The 13835-nt window shown below is 44.2% G+C and overlaps 1 protein-coding gene across 1 annotated transcript in view; it reads right to left on the reverse strand.

Annotated features, from left to right (window-relative positions):
* Window positions 1–698: 698 nt before the first annotated feature.
* The window catches only part of LOC139545066 (serine/threonine-protein kinase NIM1-like), a 34743-nt gene continuing 21606 nt past the window's right edge, over window positions 699–13835 (reverse strand). The window contains exons 3-7 of the mRNA XM_071352447.1: window positions 13409–13705; window positions 12574–12686; window positions 5648–5769; window positions 5126–5272; window positions 699–4624 (exon numbers count right to left, since the gene is read on the reverse strand). Coding sequence (XP_071208548.1) covers window positions 3869–4624; window positions 5126–5272; window positions 5648–5769; window positions 12574–12686; window positions 13409–13635 — 1365 coding nt within the window. The 5' untranslated portion in view covers window positions 13636–13705 and the 3' untranslated portion in view covers window positions 699–3868. The remainder of the gene's footprint in view (window positions 4625–5125; window positions 5273–5647; window positions 5770–12573; window positions 12687–13408; window positions 13706–13835) is intronic.

The following is a 13835-nucleotide window of genomic DNA, read 5'->3' on the forward strand; positions in this document are numbered from 1 at the left end:
TCTTAGCTTCAGAAGCTTGTGCATATCCCACATTTTGTGTGCTTGTTCTAAGATGTATTCTTCAGATTTTTACTGAAGCAATTGTTGTCGAAAATTATCTTCAAAATGATGTGTTCTAGCTAAGATTCTCTCAGAAAATATATTCTGAAGTGCATTTCTCATACATTTCAGTACTGTTTTATAGATAGAAAGATGAGAAGTATTTAGCAAAAATCTATGAATAGTCTTGAAGTGTCTTTTTCAAATGAAAGCCACCCAAAAATACTGACTTCATCAAGTGTTCAGAAAAGTGGATTGGCACATGTATATTGTTAAATTTGCATATTGTATTGCAATATTTCAGAAAATATTCTACATTCAACTGGTAAAGGTTACTTTTGATATGCACTACCGGTCAAAAACACCTACTCAATCAAGGGATTTTCTTTATTTTTACTATTTTCTACATTGTTGAATAATAGTGAAGACATCAAAACTATGAAATAACACATATGGAATTATGTAGTAACCTAAAGTAGGTGTTCTAAAACTTTTGATCAGTATTGTGTGTATATAAATATATATATCATACCAGTCAAAAGTTTGGACACATATGGAATCACGTAGTAACCAACAAAGTGTTAAACAAATCAAAATATATTTTCTATTTGAAATTCTTCAATGTAGCCACCCTTTGCCTTGTTGACAGCTTTGCACACTCTTGGCATTCTCTCAACCAGCTTCACCTGGAATGCTTTTTCAAAAGTCTTGAAGGAGTTCCCACATATGCTGAGCACTTATTGGTTGTTTTTCCTTCACTCAGTGGTCCAACTCATCCTAAACCATCTCAATTGGGTTGAGGTCAGGTGATTGTGGAGGCCAGGTCATCTGATGCAGCACTCCATCACTCTCCTTCTTGGTCAAATAGCCCTTACTCAGCCTGGAGGTGTGTTGGGTCATTGTCCTGTTGAAAAACAAATGGTAGTCCCACTAAGCGCAAACCAGATATGGTGTATCGCTACAGAATGCTGTGGTAGCCATGTTGGTTAAGTGTGCCTTGAATTCTAAATAAATTACCGACAGTGTCACCAGCAAAGCACCCCCACATCATAACACCTCCTCCTCCATGCTTTACGGTGGGAACCACACATGCAGAGATCATCCGTTCACCTACTCAGAAAGACACGGCGGTTGGAACCAAAACTCTCAAATTTGGACTCATCAGACGAAAGGACATATTTCCACCGGTCTAATGTCCATTGCTCATGCTTCTTGGCCCAAGCAAGTCTCTTCTTCTTATTGGTGTCCTTTAGTAGTGGTTTCTTTGCATCAATTCAAGCATGAAGGCCTGATTCACGCAGTATCCTCTGAACAGTTGATGTTGAGATGTGTCTGTTACTTGAACTCCGTGAAGCATTTATTTGGGCTGCAATTTCTGAGGCTGGTAACTAGTGAACTTATCCTCTGCAGCAGAGGTAACTCTGGGTCTTCCTTTTCTGGGGTGGTCCTCATGAGAGCCAGTTTCCTCATAGCGCTTGATGGTTTTTGAGACTGCACTTGAAAAAACTTTCAACGTTTGACATTTCCCAGATTGACTGACCTTCATGTCTTAAAGTAATGATGGACTGTCGTTTCCCTTTGCTTATTTGAGCTGTTCTTGCCATAATGGACTTGGTATTTTACCAAATAGGGCTATCTTCTGTATACCACCTCTACCTTCTCACAACACAACTGATTGGCTCAAACACATTAAGAAGGAAAGATATTCCACAAATTAACTTCAAACAAGGCACAGCTGTTAATTGAAATGCATTCCAAGTGACTACCTCATGAAGCTAGTTGAGAGAATGCCAAGAGTGTGCAAAGCTGTCATCAAGGCAAAGGGTGGCTACTTTGAAGAATCTGAAATATAAAATACATTTTGATTTGTTAAAATGTTTTTAGTTACGACATGAGTCAAAGGTAATTATTTTAATCTATCTTAAAATAATTACCTTTAGGGTGTGGTGCTGCCTATACTATTCAAGCTACCTGTAATTACGCAATCCCAAGGTACTATGCCTTCTGCTGACATTTTAAAAACATTCCAAATGACAACAAATGTGTTAGGATAGATTTTGATCACGAAATCTTTAAGATTTGAATGTCTCCTTCAGACTCTGTAACATCCATAACGATAAGTTTTCCACCCTAAAATAATCATGGAATTTGCAATCTTTTCAAAACTAGCGTTTTTATGTTCAGCCAAGCCTTTCCTTCGAAATGGCTATCCATGTTTTGACCTAAGACTTACAAACTCACAGAATTTTGCTAATGTGTTTAATCTTTCCAAGAAGCTTACCACTGGGCACACACTGGTTGAATCAATGTTGTTTCCACATCATTTCAAAGAAATAGTTTTGAACCAACATGGAATAAACGTTGATTTGATGTCTGTACCCAGTGGGTTGTGCATTTCATGTAACATCCAGAACACTTCTTATTTGCTTTATTTCTCCAACATGCTAATATTTAGAAGTCCATTTTTGGGGGATTACATGGTGGGTACTATAGACACACACATCAACATTGTATTTATATTTTGTTTGTCCATTCTGTGAGACATTTAAGTTGTGATTTTGTGTGCAAATATTATGCTGGAATCGCCCAGGTTCCTTTGAAATGTCTGCTGGATAACCATATGTTACATGTTTGCCTTTTCTGGTGAGATAAAATAGGGAAAGACTGGCACCCAGGCTAAAGTATATTCTCACAAAGACAAATTCTCACCTGAATCCCAACTTGAAGACTTTTTTAGTCTTTCTTAGAGCATCTGCGATGAATGTTTTGCCGATCAACATTCAAGACCCCCTTGGGTTGTGCCGTGGCGGAAATCTTTGTGGGCTATACTCTGCCTTGTCTCAGAATGGTAAGTTGGTGGTTGAAGATATCCCTCTAGTGGTGTGGGGGCTGTGCTTTGGCAAAGTGGGTGGGGTTATATCCTTCCTGTTTGGCCCTGTCCGGGGGTATCATCGGATGGGGCCACAGTGTCTCCTGACCCCTCCTGTCTCAGCCTCCAGTATTTATGCTGCAGTAGTTTATGTGTCGGGGGGCTAGGGTCAGTTTGTTATATCTGGAGTACTTCTCCTGTCTCATCCGGTGTCCTGTGTGAAATTAAGTATGCTCTCTCTAATTCTCTCTTTCTCTCTTTCTTTCTCTCTCTCGGAGCACCTGAGCCCTAGGACCATGCCTCAGGACGGCCTGGCATGATGACTCCTTGCTGTCCCCAGTCCACCTGTTGCTGCTCCAGTTTCAACTGTTCTGCCTGCGGCTATGGAACCCTGACCTGTTCACCGGACGTGCTACCTGTCCCAGACCTGCTGTTTTCAACTCTCTAGAGACCGCAGGAGCGGTAGAGATACTCTTAATGATCGGCTATGAAAAGCCAACTGACATTTACTCCTGAGGTGCTGGCTTGCTGCACCCTCGACAACTACTGTGATTATTATTATTTGACCATGCTGGTCATTTATGAACATTTGAACATCTTGGCCATGTTCTGTTATAATCTCCACCCGGCACAGCCAGAAGAGGACTGGCCACCCCTCATAGCCTGGTTCCTCTCTAGGTTTCTTCCTAGGTTTTGGCCTTTCTAGGGAGTTTTTCCTAGCCACCGTGCTTCTACATCTGCATTGCTTGCTGTTAAGGGTTTTAGGCTGGGTTTCTGTACAGCACTTTGAGATATCAGCTGATGTACGAAGGGCTATATAAATACATTTGATTTGATTTGAAGACAGAAATCAAACTGATTTAAAATTCACCATCTCATTCCTCATTCACAGTAACATACATTCTAATCGTTTGAAAAAAAAATACAATAAAGTTCAACTATAGGAGTAAAGGCTTTTCATCACAGAATCACACAGAGCTTGGAGGTGTGCCGTAAGCTGCGGTACGCCTTTAGCCGGTCCTTTTTACTCACTCTGGCCCCGACCACATGCGTAACCGCAGGCATGCTATCCACTGCCCGCCTATTGTGAGCACGGTGCAACAGAATCCTATAAACACCTGTTATAGAACTCCTACAGTCCTTCCCCTGATTATTCAAGACATGCTCCGTGGTGATCCCTAGTGTCTCCAGTGCCCCCCTCACCTCCGCCTCGTCCTCCTCCAACTCTGAAGGTGTGCTCTCGGCCAGATAGGACGGGTCCAGTTTAAAGGGCTCCATGGCCCGGGGGAAGTCTACACTCAGCAGCCACTCACAGCCCATCATCTGCTCTACACTGCAGCGATCTGAGGGCTGGGGCTGGAGGATGCCTCTGATCAGCCTCTGGCAGGGCTCCAGTATCCAGGAGGGCAGCACATAGGCCCCCTCCAGGATACAGCGCTTCAACTTGGCAACCGTGTCCGCCCTAAAGGGCATGCTTCCTGTCACCATGAAGAACAGCATGACGCCCAGAGCCCAGATGTCTACGAAGACGCCCAGATAATTTTCATCCCGGAAGAGCTCTGGCGCGGCGTAGGGCGGGGAGCCGCAGAAGGTGTTTAGAGTCTCGTCGCGGCGGCTCAGCGTGCTGAATCCGAAGTCTCCCACCTTGACGCAGGTGCTGCAGGTGTAGAAGACGTTCTCTGCCTTCAAGTCACGGTGGATGATGCTGTTGTCATGCTGTGGGGCAGGTCAAAGATGATCTGGTTAATACACCGGTATATACTGTAAATACATCTCAGACTCTTTAAATTACATTCAATCACAGGATGTTGGTGGCACCTTAATTTGGGAGAACAGGTTCGTGGTAATGACTGGAGCGGAATCAGTGGGATGGTATCAAACACATGGTTTCCAGGTGTTTGATGCCGTTCCATTTGCGCCGTTCCAGCCATTATCATGAGCCGATCTCCCCTCAGCAGCCTCCACTGCATTCAATGTTGCAGCACAGAAAATAGACAATGTTTTTAAGCACTTTGCATCTACGGATGTGGAGTCTGAATTGTTCTTATGACCCCAGCATAATATTTATTTGGGAAACGATGACACAAGTTTCAAAGAAAGCAAATGAGGTCAGGAAGCCTTGTGATATTACTGACTCAAACACATACAGTATGGACACATAATAAGCTATATTAAAGTGTATGTGAGCAGGACTGTAGCCCTGGGCCAGGAAAATACCATGTGTTTGACAGCTGAGAGGATCTGAGAGAAGACGATCTTGCTGTCGATGTCGGACAGTTTCCCCTCTGTGCTGATCTTGGTGTAGAGCTCTCCTCCGCCTGCATACTCCATCACCAGATGTAACCGTGACAATGTCTCCACCACCTGCCACCCACCAGGAAGAAACAGAGAGGATGGTCAAGTCATCTACTGATAATTACACTACTCTGTTTAATTACACTACTCTGTTTAATGACACTACTCTGTTTAAAAGTGCACTGCACTGATGATATTAGTTTCTGACCATGCTTTGTGTAACTCATTACTTATCAGTAATAGATGTTTAACAAGGCCTGGGAGGCCGTGTGTGTGTGTGTGTGTGTGTGTGTGTGTGTGTGTGTGTGTGTGTGTGTGTGTGTGTGTGTGTGTGTGTGTGTGTGTGTGTGTGTGTGTGTGTGTGCGTGCGTGCGTGCGTGCGTGCGTGCGTGCGTGCGTGCGTGCGTGCGTGCGTGCGTGCGTGCGTGCGTGCGTGTGACCCACCTCGTAAAGGCGTATGATGTTGGGGTGTTGCAGTCTCTCCATGCTGGATATCTCTCTAGATAGTAATCTCTGGGTCTTTTGGTCCAGCTTGGTCTTATCCAGGATTTTAATGGCCACCTTGTCTGAAGGAGAACAAAGGGACATGTTCATTTATTTATTAGGATTCCCATTAGCTGTTCCTGATGCAGCAGCTACTCTCCCTGGGGTCAGCTTTAAGCCTTTGTTATATACCTGAGGTCAACATAGAATGTAGAAATAAAAAGCAGACATTGAGAGAAGAGTTAGGCAAAAATAAAGAGATATTCCTGTTTTAGCTTTTGGTGTTTTATTCTCTATAGATAAAACGGTGCAATATTTTGTGGATGTTAACACACACTTCATATTTATATATCTCTATGCATTAGCAAGCTATGTGGCTGATAAAACATGTGCGTTCTATAACATTCCAAGCCAAACATAAATAAACACAACGCTAGGTGGCTTGCTCAATTATGATGTCATAATATTACTGTTGATGATATCTGGAAATGTGCATGTACACCCTGGCCCATCTACTGTTGTAGCCCCAATTATGACTTGTGCTCTGATATCTGCTTCACTGATTTCTGCTCTCGTAAAAACCTGGGTTTTCTGCATGTTATCTAGAAGCTTATTACCTAAAATGCATCAATTGAAAGTGTGGGTTCACAGCTCCAATCCAGATGTGTTGGTCATTACTGAGACGTGGTGGAGTGTTTTGAATACTGATGTTAACCTTTCTGGTTATAAACTTTTTCGATAAGACAGATCTTCCAAAGGTGGCAATCTTTACCAAGGATCAGCTTCAGTGCTCGATTGTCTCCACCAAGTCTGTCCTTAAACAATTTGATTTGCTGTTTTTAAGCATTAAACTTTCAAATAGCTCTTTGTTGACTGTTGCTGGGTGCTATCGTCCTCCATCAGCACCAGCCTGTACCCTACCTGCCTTAAGCTCTCTCCTGGCCCCTTACACTAAGTCTGAATTTGTCCTGCTAGGTGACCTAAACTGGGACATGCTTAAACCACCTGACCAAGTCCTAAAGCAATGGGACTCCCTAAATCTTTCTCAGATTATTACCAATCCCACAAAATATAACTCCAAACACCCAGAAAGGGATAATCTCCTTTTTTTTATTTAACCAGGCAAGTCAGTTAAGAACTAATTCTTATTTACAATGACAGCCTACCCCAGCCAAACCCAGGCCAAGTGTGCACTGCCCTATGGGACTCCCAATCATAGCCAGATGTGATACAGTCTGGATTCAAACCAGGTACTGTAGTGACACCTCTATGTACTGAGATGCAGTGCCTCTGACCACTGCACCACTCGGGAGCCTGTGATGTTATCCTCACAAATAATCCTGATATGTATCAGTCTGGTGTTTTCTGTAATGACCATAGTGCTCACTGTTTTAGCTTGTGTTCGTAATGGCTGTTCAGTGAAACGACCTGTCCTGATTTGTTATAGACGCTTGCTAAAAAACTTGAATGAGCAAGCCTTCCTTCATGAACTGGCTTCTGTAAAATGGTATAGAATCAGCTTGATCCCCTCTGTCGAAGACGCTTGGCTCGGCACACGCATACTCTGGCTGACAGGCTCTCGTTCAGGCAAATGAGAAATAAGTGCACTCAGGCTATCCGGAAGGCCAAAGTTAGTTACTTTAAGGAGCAGTTGTCTCTCTGTGGGTCTAACCTCAAGAAGTTCAGGAAAACGGTTAAAGATCTGGAGAATAAACCCTCCTCCTCACAGCTGCCCATGTCCCTTAATGTTGATGATGTGGTTGTTACTGACAAGAAGCACATGGCTAAGCTCTTTAATCACCACTTCATTAAGTCAGGATTCCTATTTGACTCAGCCATGCCTCCTTGTCCATCCAACATTTCCTCATCTCCCACCCCTTCTACTGCGACTATCAACCGATGCTTCTCCCTCTTTTTCCCCTGCCTCGCTACAAAGTTTCTCCCTGCAGGCAGTCACTGACTCCAAGGTGCTAAAGGAGCTCCTGAATCTTGACCCTAAAATACATCTGGGTCAGATGGTTTAGACCCTTTCTTCTTTAAGGTTGCTGCCCCTATCATCTCCAAGCCTATCTCCGACCTGTTTAACCTGTCTCTCCTTTATGGGGAGGCTGCCATTGCTTGGAAGGCAGCCACGGTTCATCTTTAATTTAAAGGGGGAGATCAAGCTGATCATAACTGTTATAGGCCTATTTCTATTTTGCCCTGTTTATCAAGTGTTGGAAAAACTTGTCAATAATCAACTGACTGGCTTTCTTGATGTCTATAGTATTCTCTCTGTAATGCAATCTGGTTTCTGTTCAGGTTATGGATGTGTCACTGCAACCTTAAAGGTCCTCAATGATGTCACCATTGCCCTTGATTCTAAACAATGTTGTGCTGCTATTTTTATTGACTTGGCCAAAACTTTTGATATGGTAGACCATTCCATTCTTGTGGGCTGGCTAAGGAGTATTGGTGTCTCTGAGGGGTCTTTGCTAACTATGTCTCTCAAAGAGTGCAGTGTATAAAGTCAGAAAATCTGCTGTCTCAGCTACTGTCTGTCACCAAGGGAGTAACCTAAGGCTCAAACCTAGGCCCCACGCTCTTCTCAATTTACATCAACAACATAGCTCAGGCAGTAAGAAGCTCTCTCATCCATTTATATGCAGATGATACAGTCTTATACTCAGCTGGCCCCTCCCCGGATGTTGTGTTATTTCCAACAAGCTTTCACTACCCTTAACCTTGTTCTGAACACCTCCAAAACAAAGGTAATGTGGTTTTGTAAGAAGAATGCCCCTCTCCCCACAGGTGTGACTACTACCTCTGAGGGTTTAGAGCTTGAGGTAGTCACCTCATACAAGTACTTGGGAGTATGGCTAGACGGTACAGCGTACTTCTCTCAGCACATATCAAAGCTGCAGGCTAAAGTTACATCTAGACTTGGTTTCCTCTATCGCAATCGCACCTTTTTCACCCCAGCTGCCAAACCCTGATTCAGATTAAATCAAATCAAAGTGTATTTGTCAAGTGCGCAGAATACAACAGGTGTAGTGAAATGCTTACTTACAAGCCCTAACCAACAGTGCAATTTTTAAGTAAAAAATAGGTATTACGTAAGCAATAGAGAAGTAAAGAAAACAACAACAAAAAAGTTTAAATGACAGTGAAAACAATAGCGAGGCGATATACAGGTGGTACTGGTACAGAGTCAATGTGCAGGGGCACCCATGCCAAATCTTTTCAGTCTCCTGAGGGGGAATATATTTTGTTGTGCCCTCTTCACGACTGTCTTGGTGTGTTTGGACCATTCTAGTTGGTTGGTAATGTGGACACCAAGGAACTTGAAGCTCTCAACCTGCTCCACTACAGCCCCGTCGATAAGAATGGGGGCGTGCTCAGTCCTCCTTTTCCTGTAGTCCACAATCATATCATTTGTCTTGATTACGTTGAGGGAAAGGTTGTTATTCTGGCACCACCAGGCCAGGTCTACGACCTCCTCCCTATAGGCTGTCTCGTCATTGTCGGTGATCAGGCCTACCACTGTTGTGTCATCTGCAAACTTAATGATGGTGTTGGAGTCGTGCCTGGCCATGCAGTCATGGGTGAACAGAGAGTACAAGAGGGGACTGAGCACGCACCCCTGAGGGGCTCCAGTGTTGAGGATCAGCGTGGCAGATGTGTTGCTACCTACCCTCATCACCTGAAAGTGGCTCGTCAGGAAGTCCAGGATCCAGTTGCAGAGGGAGGTGTTTAATCCCAGGGTCCTTAGCTTAGTGATGAGCTTTGAGGGCACTATAGTGTTGAACGCTGAGCTGTAGTCAATGAATAGCATTCTCACATAGGTGTTCCTTTTGTCCAGGTGGGAAAGGGCAGTGTGGAGTGCAATAGAGATTGCATCATCTGTGGATCTGTTTGAACGGTATGCAAATTGGAGTGGGTCTAGGGTTTCTGGGATAATGGTGTTAATGTGGGCAATTACCTGCCTTTCAAAGCACTTCATGGCTATGGACGTGAGTGCTACGGATCTGTAGTCCTTCATGCAGGTTACCTTAGTGCTCTTGGGCACAGGGACTATGGTGGTCTGCCTGAAGTTTGTATTACAGATTCAATCAGGGACATGTTGAAAATGTCAGTGAAGACACTTGCCAGTTGGTCAGCACATGCCCGGAGCACACGGCCTGGTTAAACGTCTGGCCCAGCGGCCTTGTGAATGTTGACTTGTTTAAAGGTTTTACTCACGTCGGTTACGGAGAGCGTGATCACACAGTCGTCCGGAACAGCTGATGCTCTCATGCATGCCTCAGTGTTGCTTGCCTCGAAGCGAGCATAGAAGTGATTTAGCTCATCTGTTAGACTCGTGTCACAGGGCAGCTCGCAGCTGTGCTTCCCTTTGTAGTCTGAAATAGTTTGCAGGCCCTGCCACATCCAACGAGCGTCGGGGCCGGTGTAGTACGATTCCATCTTAGTCCTGTATGGGCGCTTTGCCTGTTTGATGGTTCGTCGGAGGGTATAGCAGGATTTCTAATAAGCTTCCAGGTTAGAGTGACGCACCTTGAAAGTGGCAGCTATACCCTCTACCCTCTACCCTGTAATCCATGGCTTCTGGTTGGGGTATGTACGTACAGTCACTGTGGGGACAACGTCCTCGATGGACTTATTGACAAAGCCAGTGACTGAGTGGTGTACTCCTCCATGCAATCGGACAGATCCTGTAACATATTCCAGTCTGTGCTAGCAAAACAGTCCTGTAGTTTAGCATCTGCTTTATCTGATCACTTTTTAATAGACCGAGTCACTAGTGCTTCCTGCTTTAATTTATTTGCAGGAATCAGGAGGATAGAATTATGGTCAGATTTGCCAAATGGAGGGCGAGGGAGAGCTTTTTACGCGTCTTTGTGTGTGGAGTAAAGGTGATCTAGAATTTCTTTCCCTCTGGTTGCGCATTTAACATACTGATAGAAATTAGGCAAAACTGATTTAAGTTTCCCTGCATTAAAGTCCCCGGCCAAAAGGAGCGTCGCCTCTGGGTGAGCAGTTTCCTGTTTGCTTATTTCCTTATACAGCTGACTCAGTGCGGTCTTAGTGCCAGCGTCCATCTGTGGTAGTAAAAAAACAGTGACAAAAAAAATGTATGAAAACTCTTGGCAAATAGCGTGGTCTACAGCTTATCATGACATACTCTACTTCAGGCGAGCAAAATCTAGAGACTTCCTTAGATTTCGTTCACCAGCTGTTGTTTACAAATATGCACAGACCGCCCACCCTCGTCTTACCAGAGTGTGCTGTTTTGTCTAGCCGGTGCAGCGCATATCCCGCTAGCTGAATGTTTTCCATGTCGTCATTCAGCCATGATTCGGTGAAACATAAGATATCACAGTTGTTGATGTCCCGTTGGTAGCATATTCATGATCGTACCTCGTCTAATTTATTGTATTCAAACATTTAAATTGGCCAACAATTCCATGTGAGTCTGATAACTCTAATGTGTAGACTTTCCACTGTAGAGTTTATGTCATCCTATCATTGATGAGAATGTCTCAGATGACAACCGAACTGACATCATATTCATTAAGTACCAACGCATATGTTCAACTGGTCGGATTACCAAAATATGGTTAATTTCCCCCCACCTTCTGATGTTCCCAGAATCTCTATGTTAACCAAGGGATTTTCAAATGTCACATCAGTAGGGTAGAGAGAGGAAAAAGGGGAGGATAGGTATTTATGACTGTCATAAACCTACCCCCAGGCCAACGTCATGACAATGAGATGACAGGAGAAAGCTGAAATAACCAACCGGAAATTATGACCAGACATAACCAACCTACACAATACTGTAGATCGATCTTCAATGAAGAAATATAACATGAACACATCCAATTCAACCCATTTAGGAGATGGGTGAAGTTGGTTATGGTTTGGCTTTGGGAACGGTAAACTGAGCCTAGATCTGTGCTTAAGGGAAACCTCTCCCATTACACCCATATACCTCATATCAATAGAACGAATAAACAAAGACCCTGTAACAGAGTATGGAAAAGTCTATTAAGTGGTGAGATGGTGCTGAGATATCTAACTTTATTTTGACATGCATTATTAATTAAGACTAGTATTAGTCTTCTCTTTCTGCCACAGCTTTCAGTGACAGCCTTTAATGCCCTGGGGCTCATTTTGCTTTGTAGTACTAAGCAAGTGATACCACACACACAAACACACATACACACTTCAGTCTTTGATGAAGCATGCAGGAATTCCACCCATCCCTAGGCAAACACAAGATCTCTAATGAATCCATATCTTCCAGGGCAGCAGTCAGACAGGCTGTCTTTCTGTGGAAGATTCAGACTACAGGCTTAACCCACTGGGTCAAAAACTGGTTGAATAAAGTGTTTCCACATCATCAAAAAAAATCTATGTTATGACATGGAATCAATGTGGAAAACTGATTTTGTTTCCAAAAAGTCATCAACGTAAGGGAATGTAGTCTTTTTGTTGTTGTTGATTTCACACTGAATACACGTTAGTAGACAACTCAACCAAAACTAAATCAAAACTAGATGTTGAAATGACATCTGTGCCCAGTGGCAAACCACTGGCTCAATAGCAAACAGCTATCTAAGGAAATGTATTATTAGCTCATTGATGAGAACAGCTTGAAAACATCACTGCGCTTTGAGATTTTGCTGGAGCAGAGGAGCTGGGTTTTCCAATAAATATTTAACTCAAGCCAGCATATTTAGTGAAGATTGGCCAGGCGGCCTACATACTGTATCTTTTCACTTTTTTATTGTCCATGAATGCATAATTCAAAGATGCAAAGGTTTGGTGAGCATCTGCAGTAAAGCAGGGCTGTGTGTGTTAAATATCAGGTAATGTGTTTCCTGCCTGGCAGGTGTCTTCCTTACCTTTTGTGAGGGCGTGGATCCCCAGTTTGACGTGGGAAAAGTTTCCACAGCCGATCTCCCCACGGACCTTGTAGAAGCCGATACGCCGGCCCAAGGTGAGCTCACGGACCACCCTGTTAATAAAATAAACAGCACTTACAAATTATCCAGAATAATAATACATGTGATAATTCATCTTCTTTCATGTTTTTTTGTTAGATAGCATTGTCTTGCTCCTTCCTACCTGTCATCCTTCTCCTACCTGTCATTCTTCACCTACCTGTCATTCTTCACCTACCTGTCATTCTTCTCCTACCTGTCATCCTTCTCCTACCTATCATCCTTCTCCTACCTGTCATCCTGCTTCTACCCGTCATCCTTCCTCTACCTGTCATTCTTCACCTACCTGTCATTCTTCTCCTACCTGTCATCCTTCTCCTACCTATCATCCTTCTCCTACCTGTCATCCTGCTCCTACCCGTCATCCTTCCTCTACCTGTCATTCTTCTCCTACCTGTCATCCTTCTCCTACCTATCATCCTTCTCCTACCTGTCATCCTGCTTCTACCCGTCATCCTTCCTCTACCTGTCATTCTTCACCTACCTGTCATTCTTCTCCTACCTGTCATCCTTCTCCTACCTATCATCCTTCTCCTACCTGTCATCCTGCTCCTACCCGTCATCCTTCCTCTACCTGTCATTCTTCTCCTACCTGTCATCCTTCTCCTACCTATCATCCTTCTCCTACCTGTCATCCTTTTCCTACCTATCATCCTTCTCCTACCTGTCATCTTGCTCCTACCGGTCGTCCTGCTCCTACCGGTCGTCCTGGCCGTACCTGTCATCCTGGCCCTACCTGTCGTCCTGGCACATGTCCAGGTTTAGCCTCTCCAGGGGGGTGACGCGGTGGCCAGGGACCCCCTCGTCATCTGCAGTGATGTCCGAGCTCTCCAAGTGGCTCCAGCGTGCGTATCTCTTATCCTGACCCCCTGTACTCCCAGTCAAAACCCCAGCCCCAGACCCCCTGGAGCACCCCACTGTAGCCCCAGCAGGTCCCACCCCAGCAGGGCACACAGCCGTCATCCTACCCAGGATGCTTAGGATAGGGGGGGCTTAGCTCATGGCTGGAAGGGGTTCTGGTGCAAGGCACCACCTATGGATGAAAACACAGAGAATAACTTGTTGTGTTGTTGAGGGAAAAACCGAGAGCCCTGCTCAATTCATCCTGTCAAACCCATTATCTACGCTGCAAAATGCAAATTTCTCGTATTGTATTCACGATC

This window comes from Salvelinus alpinus, chromosome 19, assembly GCF_045679555.1.
Source record: "Salvelinus alpinus chromosome 19, SLU_Salpinus.1, whole genome shotgun sequence".
Taxonomy (NCBI): Eukaryota; Metazoa; Chordata; class Actinopteri; order Salmoniformes; family Salmonidae; genus Salvelinus; species Salvelinus alpinus.